We start from the raw sequence: 26105 nt of genomic DNA, 5'->3' as shown, positions 1-26105 counted from the left end.
AACAAGTAAATATTTTATGTACACTGTTGGCCCAATTGTCTTATACAGTCCAGCAAATACTATCTCTCTGTCCGTTTCTTTGTACACTTTCTATGTCATGATCATTATGATTCCTCTCTTAATTTGTCTATTATTTTTTTAATGTTATTTAATATAATAGTCCAATTATGGCATTTCTATATTTATATCAAGTTTGTTTTATTTAATTCCATGCCCTTTTCTTACCAGTATGTTAAATACATATTTAACGCAAGTTAGCTCAACTCCATACTGCAAACTTTTTGGTTCATTTTGTTTTCTTAGAAGTTACCTGTTAAATATATAGCTTTATTTCACTGAAAAAGCAGTAATTTCATGGCCCCAGCAAGAAACTTTTTAAGACGTAATACGTAATTATATCTCATTGCTGTCACAAAAGGGCTAATGTTTCATGTAGAGAGATATGGTAACTTCCATAAGAACATACGAAATCTGACAAACAGCAGATGACCATTTTGTTCATCAAGCTCACTTTGTCTGCTAATACCTTAGCTGCACTGATATCTCAACCAGATATTTTTAAAAGTTGTTAAGGTTTCCCCTTTCACTATATGACTCAGTAGTTTGTTCCGGATTTCCATGACTCTTTGTGCAAAAAAGTTCTTCCTAGTTTCGGTCTTTAATGTACTTCAGTTAATTTACACATTTAGTAAATGTACTTCAATTAATTTACACTGGTGTTTTTGAATGTGTAATTAGCTGTTCAACTGAAAGACTTCTGCTGAATCAGCTTTATTAATGCCTTTGAGAGAGCTGAAGATCTGGATTGGGTCCCCTAGCAACCTTCTCTGCTTAAGACTAAAGAGGTTTAATTACCTGAGCCTCTCAGAGAAGCACAGTCCCCTTTGTTCCAGTGCGCATTTGGTTGCACTTTTCTGCACAAGTTCTAGTATTGTTCTGTTTTTAGTGTGGTAACCAGAGCTGCATACTAGTACTCTAGTTGTAGTCTTAGTAGCATATTACATAATCTATGCATAACATTCCTTGATTTATGTTAGTTTTTTTATAGCCTAATGCTTTACTTGACAATTGAACTGCTTCTGTACATTGCCTGGGTCAAGGCTATTCAATTACAAATTCTGTTAGGCCAGATGTTCAAACCAAGAAATTTGGCAGGGACAGACATTTTCAGCAGTCAGCTAGCAGCAGATAATGACAATTTTTAAACCAACACGAATGTATTGGAAAACAAGTAATGTTTATACATTGTTTCCCTTTTAAATTTGGTCACATCTGACACAGGCATTTCAAAAAATGTATAAAAAATAACAAAATGTCTATAACTGAACAGAAACTGAGGTAGCAGCAATACTTTTTTCCACTTTTGAAATACAAAAAAATAACCATTTTGCTTATATCTGACCTAGGCACATCTCAAAGTGCATAAAAACAAAACAGTGCACAGTATTAACAATAACATTTGTTTCACTTTTGAAATAAAATAAATATTTTGGTAATAATAATAATTTTCATTTATATTGTGCTTTTTTCACTTCTCATGCAGGGAGAGCCCGGGACGCCAATCCATGATCTCCTTACTGCGAGGTGGCAGCACTACCCTCCTACAGGGAGATGAGTGACAGGATCAGGGAGAAAGGGGAGTGAATGGTAAAAGAGCAGGAAGAGGCTCTTTTCTCTGTGTTTGTGGCAGGACCACGGGCTGGGCCACATGAAGGTTGCTTCACGGCTGCATGTGCCCCTTGAGCCGCCATTTGAATATGCCAGGCCTAGATGATGAAAATACTGCGTTATTGTTAACATTTAATTTTTTTTAGCAGATTATCACCTCATCACCTACATGAAGCACTTTGCACCACATTACATTGCTCTTTCCAAGAGTTATGTCCCCTTTTTAAAGATTGCCCTTATCTATCTAAATTGTTTCTGAGGCTTTCTGGATAGGTGTCCCTCCAATTTAAATGTGATCTGAAAATTTGACAAGTTCACTAACTATACCAGAATATATATCTATATCTCCAATAAATAGAAAAAGTAGCGGATCAAGCACAGAACCCAAAGGGACCCTTCTAATTACCTCAATTTATGTAGAACATTTTCCTGTTATCTGTACATATTATATTAACATTTATTTAACATATATTAACATTTTCCTGTTATATTGCCTTGCCAATTAGCCAGCTTGAAATTTCCTATATTATCTAGTTTCAAAACTAATTTTTGATGTGTAATGGTATAAAAGGCTTTTTGAAAATCTAAGTAAACCATGTTGTATGTTTTACTTTTGTTTATTACACCTATCAGCCATTCAAAAAAGTGTAACACATTTGTTGAATAGTAAGGATATTATTCTCATAAACCTTTTATTTAGTATGTCATTTTCATATAAATTATCTTCTGATTAGGTTTATTATGATAAAGTTCTATAATTTTGTACAAGATAAAAGTATGGCCTATTGATCTATAACTACTCTGCTTCATTTTGTTAACCTTCTTAAAGACAGGAGTCACACCTGAAGCTTTCTGGTCATCAGGTATTTCTCCTAAATAAAATGACTGTCATGATATGCTTAACACATGTTCATAAGTAGCATTTTTCATTTCTCTCAGCACTACAGTAAAATTTAGTCAGGCTCAGGGTTGGTATTGGTTTTAAATGTATCGAGGGCCTGAGACATAACTGACTCTTCTATTTTAAAATCTACACACTCACTTTGTTTTTACTTCTACCTGCACCACTTCATTTACTCCTTCTTTTACAAATGCTATGATAAAATATGTACATTTTTTATTTATTTCATTCCAAGTTAGAAGAGCACGCCTTTTTACACCTGCGTCACGATGATTCTACCAAGCTATTATAGGACTTAAATGACCTTACATAAAGTAATAAACTAATTCAGGAAATAAATTAAGTTTAATAAAACAAAAGGTGTGTGTCAAGCAAGCAGACCTTACACTGAAAGAATGTGATGAAATACAACCAGTTAACTGTTGCCACAAGTTAAAGCATTCAAAGCAGACATAAATGATAAAATATTTGCTAAGTGTAAACTGGCCGAGTAAGCATGTATGTGTGTGCATGAATTGGCTTTTTTCTTACACCCAGGGCGATTTGGATAAGTTCCTATTTCTAACAAACCCAGGTAAGATAAAAAAACCTGAACCTAGAAAATAATAAACTAGATTTTTACATACTCAGCAACATTACTCTACAATACACAATGCACAAGAAAAAGAAAAAGGTTTTATAATATCCATTTATGTAAAAGTCAAAGGTTCAGCAGCCTTTATATTGTGACAAGGTTAAGTATTTTCTTTATCACAGTATTATTAAGCAGGATACATTTCAAAAGTTGGAATAATTCATTAACAGTACTATGCAAAGTGCAGCAGGTTATTCCAATTTAATTTTTAATTATATTTTATAAGCATAGCATGCTAACATTATTATCTTTCTAATTAAAACTACTTTTTCCCACTTGCATTATTTTCTAATTAATCCAATATATGTATATAACTCAATAATCTGCACCTGTCTGTCTTCTGAAATAGAAAAAAAAATACCCATTAACGTTTTTTTTCTTTTTTAATGAAACAGAAAATATAGTTTTTTTTATTATTATTATGGATTTTATGAGAACCAGAGACTTAGTTTCCAGTCAGTAAGAGGATAAAAAAGGGAACAATCAGGCTAAATAAAGTAGATCTTCTATAAGAATGACGAAGCACAAGTATGATCAAGTGTTATCAAGGCAGTATTACTAAGCTCACCATGAGTGCCTTATGTTAAGTAATATTAGGCATGCTCTGCATTGCAAGCTATGTTCTACCAGCAATTAGAAGGACACAGGAAAGCTCAGGTAAGAACAGCTCTCCATAGGCTCATTCTTTAGTGTCTGTTGAGCTGTATGGACCAAGTAAGGGTAATTTCACGGCAGGCCAGGGGGAGGTGGGGTGCACTAACCTTTCTTCTGTTGTGTCTGCAGACAAAAAAACGTGAAAGCCTGTCTGATCCAACTCTGAAGACATTACTTCCGGTTCTGGCGCCTAGAAACATGTCGCTTCCGGTTCCGGCGCCCAGAAGCACGTCACTTCCAGTGGCAACCCCAAAACTACATCATTTCTGGGTTCACTACGCCACTTCCTGTCTGGACATTTAAAACCGCCATCTTTTCCAACCATCAGTGCTACTTTCAAACTCATTTTGCAGTCTGGGAAATTATACGGGTGGCTGCCCCAATCCCTTTTGAGTGTGTCAAGTCTAATTCTTTTATACTGGTAAGCATCTGTGGCTTGGAGGTCCCATGAGTTTCTGTAGAGTGATCTGACCATAGAAGTGACATCAGGGTTTTCCTGAATGTAAAACATAAGTTATATTTGCAAAGAAGGTTGAGTTGTGAGTTGGAAGACAGAATATAATGTCTCACAGGCAAGGAGGAGAGCTCACATTATGCTAAAGGTTAGAGATTTTATTTTTTACTTCAAAATTCAAACCTGTGCAAAAAACAACTATTCAAACACAAATTACATCATATCAGGAAAAGAGCTTCTTAAATATCAATGTCTTATTTTCTTCACTCTTCCAACCCTCAAAAGCACATCCATCCAGCAGTTCCTTTCGCCTCTCTTTGCCGGCAACAAAACTCCACTTTCAATATCTCTTTGAAACCTTCCTCTTATCTCTTTCAGCACCCATAATTTTATCAAATTCCATCCCGCCTTCCAAATTCCCAGTTTAACCCAGCTTATCAGAAACTAAACCTAAAATGTATGTCTTTTATTAAGCTTCTCTGTCCTCTTGCTCCTTAATACTAAATCATAGGACTAATGCACCAAAACAAAGACAGCCTGAAATCACTTTCAAATGTCCATAACACTGTACCCACCCAAACTCCCAAAGTACATGTCTTATTGTTTCTTCCTTACATCCTTGATGAGGGTATGTTTTCATTTTTGTGAGCCCTCGCTTATGCATTGTTTCTCTCATGGATCTGTTGTTCTATTACCCAAAACATTTGCACTAAATTCTGACCCATATGTTCTGTCTCTCCCTCAGTTTCATCAATTTTTCCACCAAATTCCTCATCTTGGACTGTCTTGTACAAATGGCCGTAATCCTTGCAGACTGACACTTCCTTGAAAGCCTTATTCTTCTGCTTTAAGTCTACCACATACTGATAATGAGATGGTCTATACTCACCACTCAGAATCTTGTTGTACCAGACAGCTACAAATCTCATATCTCTCAACTAGAAGGATGTCAAATACTGGAATTTGTGAAAAATCACAGGCTCAAAAGCTTTACAGGTCACAGCATAAAAAATATTTTCAGTTGGTTATTAACGATGTTCTTGCCCTCTTCATTTACCTCTTTTTCCATATCAATATGTATGATGTGTTTATATTTCCCTCCACTTGCAAAATGGAAAATTATTATTAATCTACCCAGGTAGAGGCAGGTGGGCAGGACATCAGCCTTAACAACTAGGGACTCTCCAAGAAAAGACACATTTCTTTCTTTCCATTGCATGAGTTTCAAATCAATAATCTTAATTCTTCCCACTCAATTTTCCTAAAAAAATCACTCCTAAGGTTCAGATAAATTCCTGATTTACCTGAAATCTAGGGATGTGTCAGTCCTTTCTGCCCATTTACCAAAATAAATCAAATTGGACTTTGTCTTTATTTGGCCATCTCAAAAAACTCACATACTGTATCTCAAAATACACAGCCAGGTCCCTGTTTCTTTTTTAAATTAAGTCACATCATCTCCATATGTAGAAATTTATGCCGTTTCCACTCCACTCCCAGGAAATTTAAGGCCAACAGCTACATCTTCGCTGCTCTGTATGTAGGCAACGACTGAATCCAACTATAATAAAAAAGAAGAGGTGAGAGATAAGGTGAAAAGCCAAGAAAACAAAAAGGGGGGAAGATTTGCAAAGTGTAGTTTGGTAAACCTGAGAAAAATGCAAGTTTTCTTAAAGGCAGGGGTCCTTTTTTCTGTGTGAATTAAGTCCCAACAGGGCTTTGAGACAAATTGCATTTCATTGTGTGTTTGTGATTTGAGCTGATTCTGTAATACCTACCCTAGTGTACTTCAGCTAATTCTGATGTCTCTTGACCAGGGTAAAAGGAAGTCCACACTTATAACTGCAATGCACAGGCAAAATACTTTCTTTTTTTTTTTGTTTTTTGCAGGACTATTTTATAATTGCCATCATATAGGAAAGGTTTCTAAAGCCTCTAAAAAAATTTAAGAGAATTCCTGTTTTTGGCTGTGGAGCTCCCTCAGATGAGATCTGAATATACTCCCTTTCAGTAATTCTGTTTTAAAATGAGGACAAATCTGTAGACTATAAGTGTATAAACTTTATAACATGAAGACAACATTTAAGACTGTTTTACACAATTAGTAAACTGTACAAAGGTGAACGCTTAAAACAACAGATACTAATTTCCAGCTTAATGAAAATGTAGGTCTTTAATTTTATAAATAATAATACATTCAAAATTCAAGAATATCTCTTAACAAGAAGATTGATCTTAAAGATGTATAGCGTAAAAAAAAAAAAAACATAAAGAAAGCTTCTTAAATATTATACTAGTGGCTCTACAGATGATAGCGACAATGACATAAATAAATAGGAGCATGTAAATTAGTTTAACCTTTAACATGAACGTTTGAGACTAATAATTGTATGCATCTCTTCATTATCACAATAACAACAACACACTTGGTTACTTCTGGGTGCTATCATGTTGTTAAAATATATCACACTACTTTACAGTTTCACCCAAAAGCAACAATAAATGCATCAAGACACAATCTAAATTTAGGAGAAAAGAAAAAAAGGCATTGCTCCTTTTTAGTATCTAGCTAGCAAAAATTTACAGACACCGGTAGCTGCAGCCAGTCCAGTAATTCAGAGGACAAGGCAGGAACTAAACCTAAGGGAAAATGTTTTTTTTTTTATTATTAAACAAACAGATCATGAAACAAAATCCCTGAGCATATTCATTAACATTTTGTGATGGCACATTAAATCTAGTATTGTCAAATTAGTAATAGCACTAAAGTGTAAGGAATATTTGAAGACTGACAGAGATAGGCTCAGGTTAAAACAAAGAAACATTGTAAAGCCTACCAAACAGCCAGGAACAAATGCATATTGGGATCTAACTGTCTTTGGCACAGCATGTAAATTTTGTTTTTCTGATTTAATCCAGAATTTAAATAACCATGTTTCTGGTGGGAGTAATCTGATTTTGAGCAAACAGCCATTCTAAAATTATTGCTTTTGAGACAGCGTACAAATTGTTTGTAGGCTAATCATCTCTGCCTTCTGTTTTGTTCTTATTAATTCTTTAATTCACTGTCAGTGCTTTTGAAGCAGTCGATCTGACTATAATTTTAACTAAAGAAAAGCTAAGAAGCTACATTACACAAAAAACACACAGTAACCTTTCACCACCAGAACTAGGAGTAACTTTTTAGGAGTAAGAAATGTTCCTAGCCATGTTGGATGAAATGTCTCTTTGGATTCTCTCACCTCTTAGTATAATGAATGCAAATGAGAAAAAGGAGAAAAGGCATTGAGGAAACAAAACACAGATAAACTAATGTTTTGATAATAATACAACTGTTTTTTGTTCATTTGTCCATTTTCTGTACCAGTCTATCCTTGGGCAAACTTACTCATATCAAGCCAATTTATTTACCAAGTAACCTGTCTTTGGAAAGAAAGATAAAAAAAAAGAGTACCAGAGAAAAAAACACACAGACCTAGGGGGAATGTGCAAACTGCACATCGATGATGACCAGGCCTGGGATTTGAAGACCTCAAGCTGTGAGGCAACAGCATTAATCATTGCGTAAGTGCACTTCAACTCCTACCAAAAATGTATAAACCCCCAGCATCATTATGTAATTTAAAAAATATCAATTACTTTATTATCAGGATGGCACAGAGGCACAGCGGTGCTGCTGCTGCATCATAGCAAGGAGACATTCTGGGACCTCCCAGCGTGGAGTTTGCGTGTTCTCCCCATGTATGCGTGGATTTCCTCTGGGTGCTCTGGTTTCCTCCCACAGTCCAAAGACAGGCACGTTAGGTGAATTGGCAATGCTAAATTGGCCCTGGTGTGTGGCTGGTGTGTGTGTGCCCTGCTGATGGACTGGCACTCTGTCCAGGGTTTGTTTCTGCCTTGTGCCCTATGCTAGCTGGGATAGGCTCCAGCACCCCCTGCAGCCCTGTTCAGGACTAAGCAGGATAGAAAATGGCTGAATTACTTTATTATAAATGTAGCTCTGCCTTTTAATTAGCATTGCATAGATGTAGCAGTTAAAGTGATGAAGTGTAGATAGCATAGAGAAAGAAAAGTTGCATCAAGAATGAGTAATGGTGTAATAAAAAAAAGGAGACCAAGAAAAGTAAATCCTAACTGCAGCACTTAGAGGACGAAAAAAAGAATTCACTTGTACTTCAATAAGACAGAAAAGAAAAACAAGGCATTTAGATACAAGAGAAAAGCATGCTAAAAATGAAATGTTATAGTTGTATATATGTTATATCGCACATACAGCGATTCGCATCCACGACAAACATGCGTCTTCTTAGATGGTCCTGCAGGAACATGGAAAACGTTTCCCCGCCCACCAACACTCCTTATTCCCCAGCCCGCGTCCACCCTCGCTCTCCAGGCATTCACACTGCCTGCTCATGTGCCCGGACGCAACAACTCACCAACCACCCCGTAAATCGCTTTCGTCTGTGCTACAGTCCACATGCACCTCTGAGCTACGTTGACTTTTCATTATTCTTTTCGGTTACGACACACAACCGCGTCAGAACTGGCAAGACAACCATGGGATATGCACGATATAGCCACGCCCGCCAACTCACAGAGACCCATCCACCAATGCTAAGATGATGGGATACGCCGACAACTCACAGAGCCACGCCCACCAACTCTAAGACCATAGGACAAGAATGCCTGCCTGCCCGCCCGCCTGACTGTTACCAGCGTGTAAAACCATCGCAGCTTTTAACTCACAAACTGCAACAACTCACCAAACAAGGACACCCTGTCTCTCGAGGCATTCACACTGCCAGAAGACAACCATGGGATAAGTAAAAAATAGCCATGTCAGTCAACTCACAAAGCCCAGCCCACCAACTCACACCCACCAATTCGAACATGCGTCCACCCATGCTCTCAAGGCATTCACAGTGCCTGCTCATGTGCCCGGACGCAAGAACTCACCAACTCGCTTTCGTCTCTGCTACAGTACACATGCACCACTGAGCCACGTTGACTTTTCATTATTCTTTTCGGCTGCATTTCTATATATAATCCACCAAGTTGTCCAATCATGGGATACAAACGACAGAGCACCGCCCAACAACTCGAACCTATACAGAGACACGCCCACCAACTCTAAGAGCATGGGACGAGAACACCTGCCCGCCCGCCCGCCCGCCTGACTGTTACCAGCGTTCACCGCAATGTACTGGAGTGTAAAACCATCACAACTGCTAACTCACAAACTGCAACAATTCACCAAACACCGCATCAGACGCTTTCTATATCTAAGAAGATATATAGATACTCATTATTCCCCGGCACACGTCCACCCACGCTCTCAAGGCATTCACAGTGCCTGCTCATGTGCCTGGACGCAACAACTCACCACACACAAATTTTGCTTAATTTGACTCAACACGGGAAACCTCACCTGGCCAGGAAACGGAGAGGATTGACAGATTGATAGCTCTTTCTCAATTCTCTGGTTGGTGGTGCATGGCCGTTCTTAGTTGGTGGAGCGATTTGTCTGGTTAATTCTGAAAACAAATGCGACTCCCAACTGCTAAATAGTTACGCGATCGCCAACCGTTCGTCGTCCAACTTCTTAGAGGGACAAGTGGCTTTCAGCCACGTGAGATTGAGCATTAACAGGTCTACGATGCCCTTGGATATCCGGTACTGCATGCGCACTACACTGAATGGATCGACGTGTGTCTACCCGGCGGCGACAGGCGTGGGTAAGCCGTTGAACCCCATTCATGATGGAGACCGGGGCTTGCAATTGTTCCCCACGAACGAGGAATTCCCAGTAAGTGCGGGTCATACTCTCGCAATGATTACGTCCCTGCCCTTTGTACACCCCCAAGGGTGACTTGGTGGATTATATATAGAAGAGCAGCCGGAACCGCAAAGAACAATGAAAAGACAACGTGGCTCAGAGGTGCATGTGGACTGTAGCAGAGACAAAAGCGTTGGGGGGCGGGCACATGAGCAGGCCGTGCGTACTGAACGATGATTGTATGTTGGTTCGTAGCATGCATTGTTGCAATGTTACTTTTCTTGGTGGTTTATTAAATTACGGATTTTTGAAATGTTCATTTTTTTCTCTGTGCTTAAAAATCATTAAAAAAGTGGCGTGATTATGCGGCGTAGCAGGCTAGTGCTTTTATATTCCTCAATCTATCCATCTCTTGTAGCTGCTTTGTTCATTACAATGTCATGGTCAGCCAGAGCCTATCACTGTAGTGTCACTGTGCAGACGTTGAGTAACCTAATGTACTGCGTCATGTGCCTTTTGACTATCTTTAGCTATACTAACCAGTTTTTCTCCTGTAAATTAATTTGTGGTCTGCTCATTAAAATGATGTCTCTACCATTCAACCTTCTCTGGCCATTTTGTTCCTTCCATGTCATTATGATATGAACTTGAGAAAATGGAAAAGTATAGTTTATTCCAATTTGATAAATAGAGAGAAAATAAAAATGTTATGTTCTTTATTTTACACCTTCAAATGTCATGAGAAGTCAATTTTATAAACACATGATTCATTGTGCTTGATGAAGTGAATCTAATGAAAATAAATCCCATTAAAGTAAGCCTGAAAAATTTGTCTTCGATTATTTTGAGGACTGCTTGTATATATAGCATACAATTAAGAGCAAATATGATGAATGAGCAAAAGCACTGTTGTTAGCAACAACACCATCATATTTAAAAGTTGTTTGTGTTAGCTGTAATAAATCCACAAGTCAAACAAAAGCATTCTTTTAGATACCCAAGGGTGTCCTCTTTAAAATGAATAATAGGATTACATGTTGTATGCTCTCTTTCATTATTAAAATACCAGTAACAGCGCACTGCACGGAATACTCTTGACTTGAGCATTGATAGTTTTCATCCTCTTTCTCTGTACGTTTAGCATTCGTTTGCTCAGAGGTTGATTCGCTTGCTGTTTCCTGAGCAGCTCTTCTTTTCTGAACCCTAGCAGCCCTCTTCTTCTCTTCTTTCGTCGGCATCTTTTTGCGTTAAAACTGATTAAATCAGTGTTTGTGTTGCAATTACTTAGTATGTTTTCCTTAATTTTTCTCTTAAACTGGCACTTAAGTGTTCAATCTGCCTCAAGAATGATTTAAGATATGAAGAAATAGGGGAAGAGACGGCGAAGATGGTAGGGAATGAGAACGGCGCCTGTACGCATGCACCGCATGGCCGCCCTGCTGGCCGCTGCCGAGAGTTGATTCTATCTATCTATCTATCTATCTATCTATCTATCTATCTATCTATCTATCTATCTATCTATCTATCTATCTATCTATCTATCTATCTATCTATCTATCTATCTATCTATCTATCTATCTATCTATCTATCTATCTACAATAAAATAAAATAAAAAGAAGAATAACCTTGGAGGTAAATCATCACCCCGAAAGCAGATAGTAGACGTCACATAGTATATGTCTACCAAATTTCAGGTCAATAGTTCAAACAGTATACGAGCTACAGGTGATTTAAAATCCTGGACAGACAAACGAACAGCCACGGTAGTGTATTATATAAGAAGATATATATATCAAGGCAAGAAGCTCATCAGGGTTGAGTGAATCTGCTTTAATGAAAGATCTCACCTACATCGAGCCACATACAGGGAAAGGCTCATGATCATTGGATAGCTGAGTTTCACACCATTCCAATGATGTATACTTGTCTATGACTGGTCATTTCTACTACAAGTCACAGCAGTGAGTAAAAAACAGGACATAAATTGCCTGTGTGACAGCTCATTTTTACGTACTATTATACACAAAGTTTGAGTCAGATTCAGATCACAGCTTTGATTCTCTTGAGAACAACGTCTTTGCTAAAGGACTTGATATTATGTCTCATTTGTAAGTTCTGCTTGGTATAACTTTGAAGTGTCACAGCATGTAGCACGCTTCATGAGTTCAGTTACCATGCCCGGGCTCTGTCTGCTGCATGTTTTCCTTATGTTAGTTTTATGAGCAGTTTCAACATAGAATATCTGCAGTGTTTCTAAGAGTACTAGTGAGAAATGTTATGCTGTACCTGTGCCTTTCGGAAGTTTCATGTGAGACCTCACCCTTTGAGAAAATGTGTAAATTGAAGCACAAAACCCCCAATCGACTGTACAAAATGTAATGTTTCTGTGTGTCTAGTGGTAAACAAAAGGACTGGCATGAAAAATAATTTTGAAAGTAAAGGTTTGGATGAATACATAATTGTATGTATATAGCTACAAACTGTTTATTTGTTGCCTCAGAGTGAAACACAGTGTGCATGTTTGGGTGTGTTTATCTTTTCTAAATATATAATATCCATAAAACTGCAGTACTTCTTTTGAGAGGTTGTGCAAATGTTTACAAACAGTGTAACTTTGCATCTCTAAGGGGTTTGACATTTAAACTTGGCACAATGATAGTTGACAGACTGGGACAGAAAAGAAACTTGATTCCAGAGTTGTGCTTCATAAAATGTCTTAGTTATGAATTATAAAAAACAGTTTTTGGACAGAAATCCCTAAATCGTCAAATTTATTTTGTGTTTTATTTAGTTGATATTGATGTAAACAAAGGTGTTTATTCACATAAATACTTTCTTTTAAAAATTTGGAGTGTTGTACTCACTACTCTTCAGCCATTTGCAGCTCCATTATGACATAGGTCGAATTATAAACATTTATTTTGGGGTATGTCTTTAAAAAAAAAGGGTCATAAAGGGTTTAAAGTTAAAATGGAAGTAGAGATTTGGCAAAGCAAGCATGTCAATATCTGTGAATTCAGTTACTGATAAATTGTAAAATACATAGATAAGAGATCAGACAAATTAACATAAATTCTTTTTTGCAATAATTGAAAATAATTTAACTATTTCCATATTTTACTGTGGGGCGGCACAGTTGGGACATCTGGGGACCTGGGTTCGATTCCCGGGTCCTCCCTGCGTGGAGTTTGCATGTTCTTCCCGTGTCTGCGTGGGTTTCCTCCGGGCGCTCCGGTTTCCTCCCACAGTCCAAAGACATGCTGATTAGGTGGATTGGCGATTCTAAATTGGCCCTAGTGTGTGCTTGGTGTGTGGGTGTGTTTGTGTGTGTCCTGCGGTGGGTTGGCACCCTGCCCGGGATTGGCTCCTGCCTTGTGCCCTGTGTTGGCTGGGATTGGCTCCAGCAGACCCCCGTGACCCTGTGTTCGGATTCAGCGGGTTGGAAAATGGATGGATGGATATTTTACTGTGAATCTTCTAGTGCAGGCATGTCAAACTCACTACCATTGGTGGGCCGCTTCGACTGCCTTATGTACGTCAGCGGGCCGCACTGTAACAAATACTATTATACAAAGTTACTGTAGCTTTCTTTCCAATACTGAAAACTTTAAAAAATGTAACACTTAAAGTTTAAAGAAAAGCAATTTATTTTCATACAATCTCCGTACAACAGCGTACAATTAGAGTCTTTGCCTCTTAGCTAGGTCCTTATATTATATTCATTGCTTATATTGGAGTCTTACAGTGTGAGATCTATTTCTTTTGTCCCAACACTTGGCATCTCTTATTAGTAACCAGTTCGTCAATATCAGGCTTGAAATCTTGTGCTGCTGCAACTTTTATGAGGGATGAAAGCTGCTCGACGGTAAGTCTTGAGCGATATGGGGTTTTGGTAGCTTTCATTAATGAAAACAATTGCTCACAAAGGTAAGTGCTTCCAAACGTAGACAGTACTCTCGATGCCAACTTACGGATCTGCACATACGAGGGTGGCAGGTAAGCATACAAGCCTGGCACACCAATTTCGTTGTATTTTGCCTTCAGGATAGAATCTGACTGCACTTCAAGCAAGTCCATTTGAATATTCTCAGGCGCATTCTCAATGTTGTAAGAGTATGGTGACGTAAACAGCGCAAAGTCCTGTTCGTGTGAACTGAAATTACAAAAACGCTCACTGAATTCATTACTCAGTAATTCAAGTTGGAAAACAAATCCTCTAAAAATCAAATTTTACTTTACTAAGTTTACTTTAAAGTTTATATTGTAAAATAAGCCGATATGCAAAAAGCCCCCTGACCTATACTAATTTTACAAACTCAAAATCACAAAAATTTGTTAATAAACAACTCACCAACTTCTCGCGTCCACTTCAGATCTTCAGCTGTAGTCTGCACTAACTGTTCGTTACAATACTAGCACAAAATTACATAAAACTAGAGCAAAAAAAACGTGAAAATATGCGAGCTATTACTACTCGTGATGGTCAGTTCTGCCCAGTGGCCAGTCTCAGCAACCCAGTCAGTAGTGTAGCCTGCCAGGGGCGGCTCTAGGCTCGTGGCGGTCCTGGGCAGAGAAAGAATCGGTGGCCCTTTCGCCTGCCAATGTCAATATGGTATCTTATGCATGGCAGATGGCCACGTCCGTTGCGGACACTGCATAGCCGCCTCGTGCTCATGTCACACTTCTATATGTGCGTGTCCATAACTTGAAAATCAAGTGGCAGCCCATGATATTCTCATTATGGCAGAACGTTATAATACTACATATAGCTTACTGCTCCGACTTGAGCGACATTAGTAAATACAGCGTACTAATTAACAAGAAACACAATGTTTTTCGGCCACATTGCCGTCAGCTGTGTCGTTATTTTCTCTTTCTGTTTTATATTCAATATATATATATTGGCATGGCGGCCCTGTGCAGGTGCACAGTTTGCACATGCCTAAGGCCACCCCTGCTGCCAGGCTGCTGCAGCCTAGCACTTCAGTTGCGACGTCGCGGCTCATTAACTTTGGACAAGGCTCGTGGCTTTACTAGCAGATGACGTTTCCGGTACCGTAATGCCATGGGAAAACGTGCTTTTGTCAGAAGGCAGAAGTAAAAAAAGTCAATCAGTAACACTGAAGATGCAGAATGATTCAATCACAAACGATAGTAATCATTTTGTACAAGTTTAGTGCTAACTAGGATCTGTCATGCGGGCCACACAGATTTCTGTTGCGGGCTGCATGTGGCCCAGGGGCCGCGTGTTTGACATGCCTGTTCTAGTGTACTGACATAAAATTTAAAAGCTAACCAAATATATTTCCTTCATTACTATAATTTACACACTGGCATCAGACTGCTAGCCAGTATGTTTTGTGACTTATACTATAACATATAAATCATTTTTTGCTTATAAAGTCACATTTCACAGTGAAAAGTATATGTAATTGTTATAGTATGTTTATTCACACCATTTTACTGCTATCTATACATAAAATTCTGGTGAGAAGGATTTCCGACTTAATAATACAGGCTCCTAAAATCTTGTTTTTCATATTACTTCTTCAGTTGCCTTAAAGGTGACTGCATCAATTCATAGCAGGAACAGCAGAAGAGCAACAAGCTAAGACCACCAATTTCAACATTTCTGTTACAGACTTGTTGTTAAGTATTCTCAGGTCTCACTAGCTTCTTTCTGAAAAGTCACTTTTATACAATTGTGGCCCCTTTAGTTTTTTCCTTTACCTTCCTTTTCCCTTTAACTTCACCTAATGATAAGGAACAACATCTAAAAGTCACTCATTCATGAATAGATTCATAGAATGTAAAAAAAAGTTAGCTGACTAAGGTTGGCAGTGAGGACAGTGCTGCTTCCTCATGGAGCCAGCATCCTGAGTTACAATTTTGCATGCAGTCATTGTTTATGTGGAGTTTACACATTTTCCCTGTCTGAGTGAGTTTCATCCAGATATGGTTAATCCGATTTGCCTCCCAAATCCCCAAACACATTCCAATTCAGTTAACTAGCAATACCAAATTGGCCCTGTGTAAGCATGGGTGTGGATGTGTGCCCTGTGACGAACAAATTCTCTGTACGGGGACTGTTCCTGCCCTGTACCCAGTGCTACCAGAACAGACTCCAAAACCACAAAACTGTTCATTAAATTAAGTGGGATGGGGAATGTTATGTTACATTACAGGTGCTGGTCATAAAATTAGAATATCATGACAAAGTTGATTTATTTCAGTAATTCCATTCAAAAAGTGAAACTTGTATATTAGATTCATTCATTACACACAGACTGATGTATTTCAAATGTTTATTTCTTTTAATGTTGATGATTATAACTGACAACTAATGAAAGTCCCAAATTTAGTATCTCGGAAAATTAGAATATCAATTAAGACCAATGCAAAAAAAGGATTTTTAGAAATGTTGGGCAACTGAAAGTTATGAATATGAAAAGTATGAGCATGTACAGCACTCAATATTTAGTTGGGGCTCCTTTGGCCTGGATTACTGCAGCAATGCGGCGTGGCATGGAGTCAATCAGTCTGTGGCACTGCTCAGGTGTTATGAGAGCCCATGTTGCTCTGATAGTGGCCTTCAGCTCTTCTGAATTGTTGGGTCTGGCGTATTACATCTTCCTCTTCACAATACCCCATAGAAAATCTATGGGGTTAAGGTCAGGCGAGTTTGCTGGCCAATCAAGAACAGGGATACCATGGTCCTTAAACCAGGTACTGGTAGCTTTGGCACTGTGTGCAGGTGCCAGGTCCTGTTGGAAAATGAAATCTGCATCTCCATAAAGTTCGTCAGCAGCAAGAAGCATGAAGTGCTCTAAAACTTCCTGGTAGACGGCAGCGTTGACCTTGGACCTCAGAAAACACAATGGACCAACACCAGCAGATGATATGGCACCCCAAACCATCACTGACTGTGGAAACTTTACACTGGACCTCACACAACGTGGATTCTGTGCCTCTCCTCTCTTCCTCCAGACTCTGGGACCTTGATTTCCAAAGGAAATGCAAAATTTACTTTCATCAGAGAACATAACTTTGGACCACTCAGCAGCAGTCCAAAGGCGAGATGCTTCTGACGCTGTCTCTTGTTCAAGAGTGGCTTGACACAAGGAATGCGACAGCTGAAACCCATGTCTTGCATACGTCTGTGCGTGGTGGTTCTTGAAGCACTGACTCCAGCTGCATTCCACTCTTTGTGAATCTCCCCACATTTTTGAATGGGTTTTGTTTCACAATCCTCTCTAGGGTGCGGTTATCCCTATTGCTTGTACACTTTTTTTCTACCACATCTTGTCCTTCCCTTCGCCTCTCTATTAATGTGCTTGGACACAGAGCTCTGTGCACAGCCAGCCTCTTTAGCAATGACCTTTTGTGTCTTGCCCTCCTTGTGCAAGGTGTCAATGGTCGTCTTTTGGACAACTGTCAAGTCAGCAGTCTTCCCCATGATTGTGTAGCCTACAGAACTAGACTGAGAGACTATTTAAAGGCTTTTGCAGGTGTTTTGAGTTAATTAGCTGATTAGAGTGTGGCACCAGGTGTCTTCAATATTGAACCTTTTCACAATATTCTAATTTTCCGAGATACTGAATTTGGGACTTTCATTAGTTGTCAGTTATAATCATCAACATTAAAAGAAATAAACATTTGAAATACATCAGTCTGTGTGTAATGAATGAATCTAATATACAAGTTTCACTTTTTGAATGGAATTACTGAAATAAATCAACTTTGTCATGATATTCTAATTTTATGACCAGCACCTGTATGTTACAAGCTGTACATTATATAGGTAGCTAAAGAATGTAACACTTCAAGGCACACACCTCAGTGGAGAAGGACATTAATTAACATTCATTTACTGATGATCACTGTGCACCTACCATGATTATGAAACACCAGTAATTATCCTTCTTTTTTAAATATTAGATGCTTTAGTATTTCTGTGTTTAATGTGAATATAATTTGTATTGTGTTTAAGTGAAAAAAGAAGCACATTACTAAAAAAAAATTCAATTGTGGAAAACACTTATAAAAATTATATATACGAGGGATGTTCAAAAAGTTTCTGCACTTTTTTTTAACTCTATTTATTAAAACTTTCAAAAACACATGACATCACTTTTTTAAATAGTCACCTTCCTTTGCGATGCAATTTTCCCAGTGTCGTACCACCTTTTTAATGCCCAATTACTACTCCTCCCGCCTTCACTGTTTCCAAAGAAAATATAAATGTGTGGAAACTTTTCGAATGTCCCTCATATATTGTGGCGCGTGAGTCACAGTCTTGCACCTAACACAAGACACTGAGTCCAAGGGCTTCAAGAAAACCAACTTAATTCCAATCAAAATAGGAACAGTCAGGGTATTTATTCAAATTGGAGCTACCACTTCAATATACACAGACACAGCAAACAAGCAGAGACGGGGCCAGGTCAGTGGCCGGGTTAGAAGGTTCCCTGCATCAAGCATCAGGCAACAGACATGTTACACGGGGAGGCTGTGAACTTGCAGTTGCCTCGTGGCACCGCAAACCTGTGGTTACCTCAGTGACAGACTAGAAACCCTCGACAGATGTCTTAACCAGGTTTCAGTGCACAGCACAGTTGGGGAGGGTCTCAAAAGAGCTCAAAAATCTCACAATATATAGAAACGAATGTCTATAATACGGTTTAATATTTGTAGCTAGTAGTCCAAATCCTCTCAAAATTTTGTTCATTTTTATGCCAAAAGCAAGAAATCTTCATCAGAGAAATGAAATACAGTATACAGTATACCATGCAGTTCATGCCCAGCTATTTACATGGGACAAACACCTAAAACACTCACAACACACATACAAGAACATAGCAATGCTGCCCGAAAGAAGGACACACAATCTCTAATATATACACATACAAGTTTAACTGGGACACGGTGCCAATAAAATTCAGGGCTAATACTAAAAGTACCATGGTTCTCAAATGAAAACTCTATTAACAGACATTTGGACATGAACCCAGCATATGCAGGCTTAAAAGGAAGAACATCTAAATAATAATATTAAAAAAAGGACTTTATGACCAATACCCTTTGAAACCCACCTAATTCACCCACCTTGCACCCCTACACCCTCATTTGCTATATCTTGTCTTTGATTTCTGTATGTGTGATCATTTTCCTCTGATGATGCCACCTGGTAGCTTGTCAAAAGCTTAGGAGAAAGAGAGAGAGATAGAGGTTAGGAGCATGCACTGATACAGCGCATTGCCGCAACCAACACATGACAAACCAACTCAGGATCCCAGATTAGGACCTCAGTGCAGCCATCCAACGGGTGACACCTCAGCACCACACTAGTTCAGATGGAATGGAACCAATGTGAGGTTTTTTATGGTGGCTGGAGCGCCAATTCTGCCACCAACCCCCAGGTTTTTCCATGCAGGTTGGAGGGCCTACATGCAGGGCTGGATGCAGATTAACGTCATACCCAGGACGGTTCAGTGTTTACCCGTCCCCTCTCTTGGCTTCAGGAATTTAAGTTTGATTACCACACTGCTCTCTTTCAGTGTGGAGTTGGGACATTCTCTGAGTTTTTCTTGAGTGCTCCATCACTTCCCACTTCACTGTAATCTAATTATAAATGAATGTGACTGCATGTGGGTGAGTGATATTAGCTGGCTATTTAGGGGCACCTATCTATTAAGGGCCTAAAGTGCTAAAAAACCATAATCTCTTTGTGGGTTGGGGGTTCCCCTCTAGCCACTGGGCCATAAGGTCATGACCTTCCTGTGAAAGACTGACATCCCATCCAGGATTGCCTGCTGCTTTGTTCCCATTTCCGTCAGAATATGATGTAGCTATCTATGACCCTATACTAGGCAAAGTGAGTTCAGGAAAAGCATCACTTGAAAAATGAATGTAAATTAATGTAACAAATAGAATGTGTTCAAATGCGCATTGAAGTGAAGAGGAAAAAAAGTTATACCACAAATATAACAAATATCTTATGAATTTTACTTTTACAATGTAGGGGAGATTTGTGTTATATAATTTTCAATCCAAGACAGCTACTGCAGCTATAAATGTTCATTACAACCAGACTCTTACTTAGAGAACGGTTCCTATCTTATATTTGATTTCATTACTTCAGCACTGAATTTTCACCACTTGTGTAGTTTGTGTTTTGATTTTCCACAGACATATGAACACCAAGGAACTTGATTGAGTCATTTTGTTTAATGACCTTTATTCTGAAAATTCAATGTGTTTGTAAGCACTCTTTTCTTGTCCAAATTGCTTCTAAAAAGTAGGAAAAAATGCAAATCATACTACATCCTGCAGAGCAGGCAATGGTTAATTGTCAGTAACACTTATGCTTGTTTGGTGCTAATTATTTGTGTTTTAAAAGTAGTTATTGTTAACTAAATAATAGGTCAGTGTTTAAACTGGATACACACCAAAAGAATATATCCATACATTTAATACAGCAAATTAATTCTATGTAAATGGATTAATTAAAAACAAACAAACAAGGAAATGATAACCCCACAAGATCAAAAATTAAAAACCAAAATGAACTAACAATGCAACATTTCCTTGATAGAACTGACACTCTCTTTATCAATGACTAGACTTTTTCGACAACACAATTAGCATCATGGAAGCTGAGTTAGTAAGATAGTAAGTGAGCTAGAAGAACGTATTCAGTTTACTTTCAGTATTACTTGGTGGCTGGGTTATAAATCAAACATAATGGTTTGCTAGTTTCCTGTATTTTCTCTTGGAATTCATATAGTATGTGAACTTCGAATATAGTTCAGAATGTTAATAATTGATTTCCTCAACTTTTGTGGCAAAATGGAAAGGCCTTGGGTGAACTTTAAGAATCTTTAATAAACAAATGTTTTTCACCACAGAAGCTGAGAGAGGCAGACAGAGGTGATGACACAAGATAAATTTATTGGCCAGGAGATCAATACAAGCCTTGCACAAGTTTATCTGATCATCAAGGATTTATTTTTGCATAACTGTTAGATATGTTATTTAGTAGTAGGACTTATTTCAAAAGCTCTTTTATTTATTTCAACCAAACAGGACAATTCTTCAGTCTTATTAGCATGACTGAGTATGCTGCACAATTTTCAACAATTATCTCAAAGTACATTTAAATATCATGCAAATCAGTGTTGAAGTCTGACTATTGCAATGTCACAATTGCAAATATAATACTTCTGGTCTTTGAAATGGATAACACAACACACAGAATCACAAAATCTTCAGATGTTACAGCAAAAGTAAGTGATCTACTCAAAAATGGCAATCTATGAATGAATAGATAGATAGATAGATAGATAGATAGATAGATAGATAGATAGATAGATAGATAGATAGATAGATAGATAGATAGATAGATAGATAGATAGATAGATAGATAGATAGATAGATAGATAGATAGATAGATAGATAGATAGATAGATAGATAAAACAAAATCAAAGTAAAAAAAGAGTAAATTTAACACTGCACAACACATATACAAAATAACCAGCAAAGTACTACCGAGATACCATGCATGGCAGAGATAAACTTCACAGGTTAAGGGAACTAAATAAGGATTTAATTTAACTGGTAGGGGAAGACAGGGCAGGTTGTCTCAGGGGTATGTTTTCTCATGGGTCATCTAGCAAAAGTTATTATATCTATGGTGTGCTGACGTCACTGGATAGTGTGTAAACAATACAGTGATGAGTAGCAGACAGTCGGGTAAACAGTAGGATTGTCAGTTACATCACAGATTAAAACTCGTATTTTTGTCAACAAAAAAGCATCTTTTTGTGTATCAGATAGTTTCACGTTTCCGGAGAGTATTTCAACACAGGTAACTTTTTCAAGCACTGATTTGAAGATCTTTGAATCCTGAATTTATTGTGCAATGTGCTAGTTGTTTATGTTAACTTTGTTGGTGCTGATGAAAACTGAAACGTACTGACCTCTATTGGGGCATGTTGTCACATGTCACATGCGTCGAATTCCGTCAAAACAAGACTTCATTTTCATCTTCCCGGACAAGGATGAAATATGGGAGCATGACGCCATTGATATCATCATGAAGTTGCCTGCCCCCATTCGCGTTGGTGGAACTGCCAGAAGCAGCAAGCAGTTTAAGTTTCGTTATGGATTGCTGTGCAACTATGGCGCTGACATAGGCCTGGACTAGACCTGTAACAGTGAGCAGCCTATGACTGTAAAATTGTGTTTTGTTACAGGAACATGATGCTGTTGCAACTGAGTTAGTCTGTAGTAGCTGGTATTTTCTAAAGGCCTACTTGATGACAGCTTTAACTATTCATGACAACATGCCCCTGCTTGTGAGAAAACATACCCCGTTGTCACATCTCAAGTGTTCCAGTTTAAATTAGTTTATTACATACTAAGTATCTCTGTTGATAATGTTTGTTATTTTGTATCTGTTTAATGGTAATTTACCTAATCAATGCAGGCCTTTGCTTGGCAATAACTTTATATTTGACCCATCCACAGCTGACTAAGTAAAACTTGAGACAACTTGCCCCGTCTTCCCCTACTCATAATCAGCATTACGAAAATAATTATGAAGTAGCACAGAATAATAAAATAAACCTGATTAAAATTACCAAACCTATTCACTCTTACAAAATATAAGTTTACTTATACTGAAATTATGTAACATATCAGTCGTTCCACATTTAAGCAGCAGAAGAAGTTATTATGAAAACGTTAGCACAGCCAATATAATGCTCCATTTTTTGATTACATTCTGTAAAAAAAGACATATTTGACACATGTTGCAAATTTGACTGTACTGCAAGTGTGCTGCTTAGCAGAATTCTCTCATGGCACAGAACTCTCTCATGTACAATCTTGACAGTTTAATTTTTAAACTCGCCAGGAGTCTCTGATGGTAACAGCCCATTTTCAGCCACTTCCTTTCATATTAATTCAAAAACACACAAATAAAATAAAGAGCCACAAAACCCTGTGACCTCCTGTGGAGGAATGGAAATTAAATTTTAGTCTGATTAATTGCACACAGTGCATGCAGTTTAAAACAAATGCTTTAAAAAGCCCACTAGAGGCAAGACATAATGACAAACCTGCATTGTGCCTGTCTGCTAAGCAAAGGCTGTTGTTCAGATGAGTGCTTAAAGATGAAACCAGAGGGCTTTCTTCCAACAGAAGGTAGCTAATACCACAGGCAACATCAATAAAAAACAAAACATTACCACGCTGCTCTTACACTACAGCATCAACTAAAAACTTTTTATTGCCGTCACGAAACCAAAACAAGTCATTGGAGATACCCAACAAGTTCATCAATCTGCAAAAAGCCAGCCTAGCTATCACACAGGGATACTGAATTGCTTTTTCCAAGAGTAAAGTAAAATAAACAATGCAGTAAAAGTTTAATCTGAAAATACACTGAACTGCTGGAAATGTAGCCCATCACTAAAGATGACAAGGAATGTGCAATGGCTAAAAAACATTCAATTAAGATATCAGACATAGCTTGGTGCATAAGTAGGACTAATTTTTATATCAGCTACACTTTTCTATCATATTTGTTGCTATTCAATATTTAAATGTTTATGTTATGGTATACCATACTTCTCGTCACATCCAAACAGCTATCAGAAGATAATGCACAATAAGAACACATTACAAAACCATGCCAGAGGAATACGACTTGTTGCAAAGTTTAATAAAGTAAATATTGACCAGCATGGCACAGCGAATTTAATTACCAGTCTGATTGCTGACTCTGTGGAGTTTGCATGGATTATGTTCAAGAACTTTGAATTCCTCCCATGCTCTAACAACATCCATGCTAGAATAATTTTACCAGTATGCAGGTTGATACATCTGGAAGATTACCTGTAAAGGACTAGCATCACGACCGGGTTTGGTTCCTGCCTTCTAAAGAGTGCTGCAGGTATTAGCTTGTACTCCACAAACATCCATAATGGAAAAAGTGGGATTGGAAAATTCAGTAATTAGTCACAAGTCTTTTAAATTATTATTATTTTTCAATGCTGTAATTTTGTAATGCATGAGCAAACAAAATACAGTATGTGCATGCAATAAATATATGAATATTCAGGGCAGACTGCTAAATCATCAAGAACTGCCTCTTACTTTAAATTATTCCAAAAGAAAAAAGTTTCTTGGCTATGAAAATGTCATTTAGGGAAAAGCAGTGACATAGTGGTAAGTATTTCTTCCTCTGTGTGTCACGTGTCATCTGGGTTCTATTCCAAAAAACTTTGTAAATTCTCTCTTTGTCTTCATGGGTGTTCTGAAGAAACTTTGGTTTCATTAGACATTGTAAGAGCTGTTTATGTTAAGTTGAGACTCTGAAATGGACACACGTGAGCAAGGGTCTTAGTGATTGTGTGAGTGAGTATGCTTGAATGTGCCCTTGAGAGAAATAGAAATCTCATTAAGGACGGGTTGCTACTTTGTTTCCAGTGCTGCTGGGATAGGCTTTGGCTTCCCATATTTCTATTATTGATGCTAAAGCAGCCTGTACCTGACTTTTCAACTGAAAACCCACTTCTTCTGTAGATCCAAGGATTAAATAGTTTGGAGTATATATGCACCTTCAGTTAAAATAAAAGGCAGACGTGATGATTCTTCCAACATAAAATGCAAATAGAAGGCAAAATGGAACTATAATATACTTCACAAAGAGATCCTATAAAAAATATCAAGCCACTCTAGTATTCAATACACTGTTACTGAAACGTTAAATAAGGCAGTAAATGTGAGTTTTTATTCTTGCCTGCCAGTCCTTTTCAATGTGCAGTAAGTACCAGAAGGAAGAAAGAGAAGACCTTAACAATACAATGCATCATCCTTGCAGTTGTACATTTAAAAAAAAAAGTGATTGGTCTACAGATGACATATTCTGTCTCTTTTGGTGGTAAACACTAAAGTGCTTTCATTTTTACAAAGCCGCAGGAGGCAGGTACGACGTGACATATCTGTGATTTTTCCATGTATCGTGCTAAAGAGCAGACTACAATAGATCTGACAACAAGTTCCCTAACACCGCTAACAAGTTATTATCCATAAACAGTTAATAAAAAATCAAGCAAGGCACTTTATATCAACTTCAGATTTTAACACTGAACAAATGAGACCTGCAAGTTCTAACCCCAATGCAAAAAAAGTTCATGAGAAAATTGCATTTCGATTGCTCAGAATAAAGGTAGTGAGCTAAAATTCCTTGAACATTTTGTTGCTCACTTAAAATGCAGTGGTTAACTCTTCATAATTTAGAAAAGCTGTCCTTCGAAATCAGTTATTTTGTTACTGCTATTATAATTAAAATGCTAACTAAATACCTTCCTGAGGCATAATTGCTTAATTTACATACAGTGAAAAGGTAGTCTCAGATTTAAGTGTAATTAATGGTTAGGCTGGCATTTTGACCAATAACAGCAGGCAATTATACATTTGTGGTAGATATGTAACTGCACCACAGCCAGCAGAAGTAAATACGATAAGCTAAATGCTACAAAAAAAAATCCTTTTTGGAGATAAGTTGTATAAACTGCAAAAAATAAAAGATTTAAATAAAACACAAGACACAAATCTTATTTTGTTGGGTATTTTACCCCACATAAACAAGCAAATAGTATTGTAATATTGAATTACCTACTAATGTTTTCTGCTTGCTGTGCATTTACAGTACTGATGAATCAAAAGCAAACTTTATGTTTTGCACGTACAGTAGTTCAGCTTTATTCTTCAACTTACAGACTGAAGCTGGCAAAACCTGCTATCATTACATATATGCATTAAATTTATACTATAAAAGGCAACCCTTACCTGAAAGGCCTCCGATGATAGATAGCAGAAGAAGTGGTTTCCATGGTGACCCCATGCTTAATCTTCAGGGTCTTGCGTCCCCCTTTGCCGGATTGTTAGCAGATTTGATGTTTCTTCATTAAAGCTGAGCCTATTGAGACACACAGCACAGGTCCTAG

General features: G+C 37.8%; 1 protein-coding gene across 4 annotated transcripts in view; it reads right to left on the bottom strand.

The window, feature by feature from the left end:
* Nucleotides 1-26105, bottom strand: part of cntn5 (contactin 5) — a 1396083-nt gene that overhangs the window by 853976 nt on the left and 516002 nt on the right. For all 4 annotated transcript variants that reach the window (XM_051926456.1, XM_028800281.2, XM_051926458.1 and 1 more), the window contains exon 3: nucleotides 25948-26077. In XM_051926456.1, coding sequence (XP_051782416.1) covers nucleotides 25948-26002 — 55 coding nt within the window. In that variant the 5' untranslated portion in view covers nucleotides 26003-26077. The remainder of the gene's footprint in view (nucleotides 1-25947; nucleotides 26078-26105) is intronic.

The sequence above is a fragment of the Erpetoichthys calabaricus genome, chromosome 4 (assembly GCF_900747795.2).
Source record: "Erpetoichthys calabaricus chromosome 4, fErpCal1.3, whole genome shotgun sequence".
Lineage (NCBI taxonomy): Eukaryota > Metazoa > Chordata > Cladistia > Polypteriformes > Polypteridae > Erpetoichthys > Erpetoichthys calabaricus.
The sequence above is the reverse complement of the archived record's forward strand: the minus strand, read 5'-3'. Positions and strand labels throughout refer to the sequence as shown.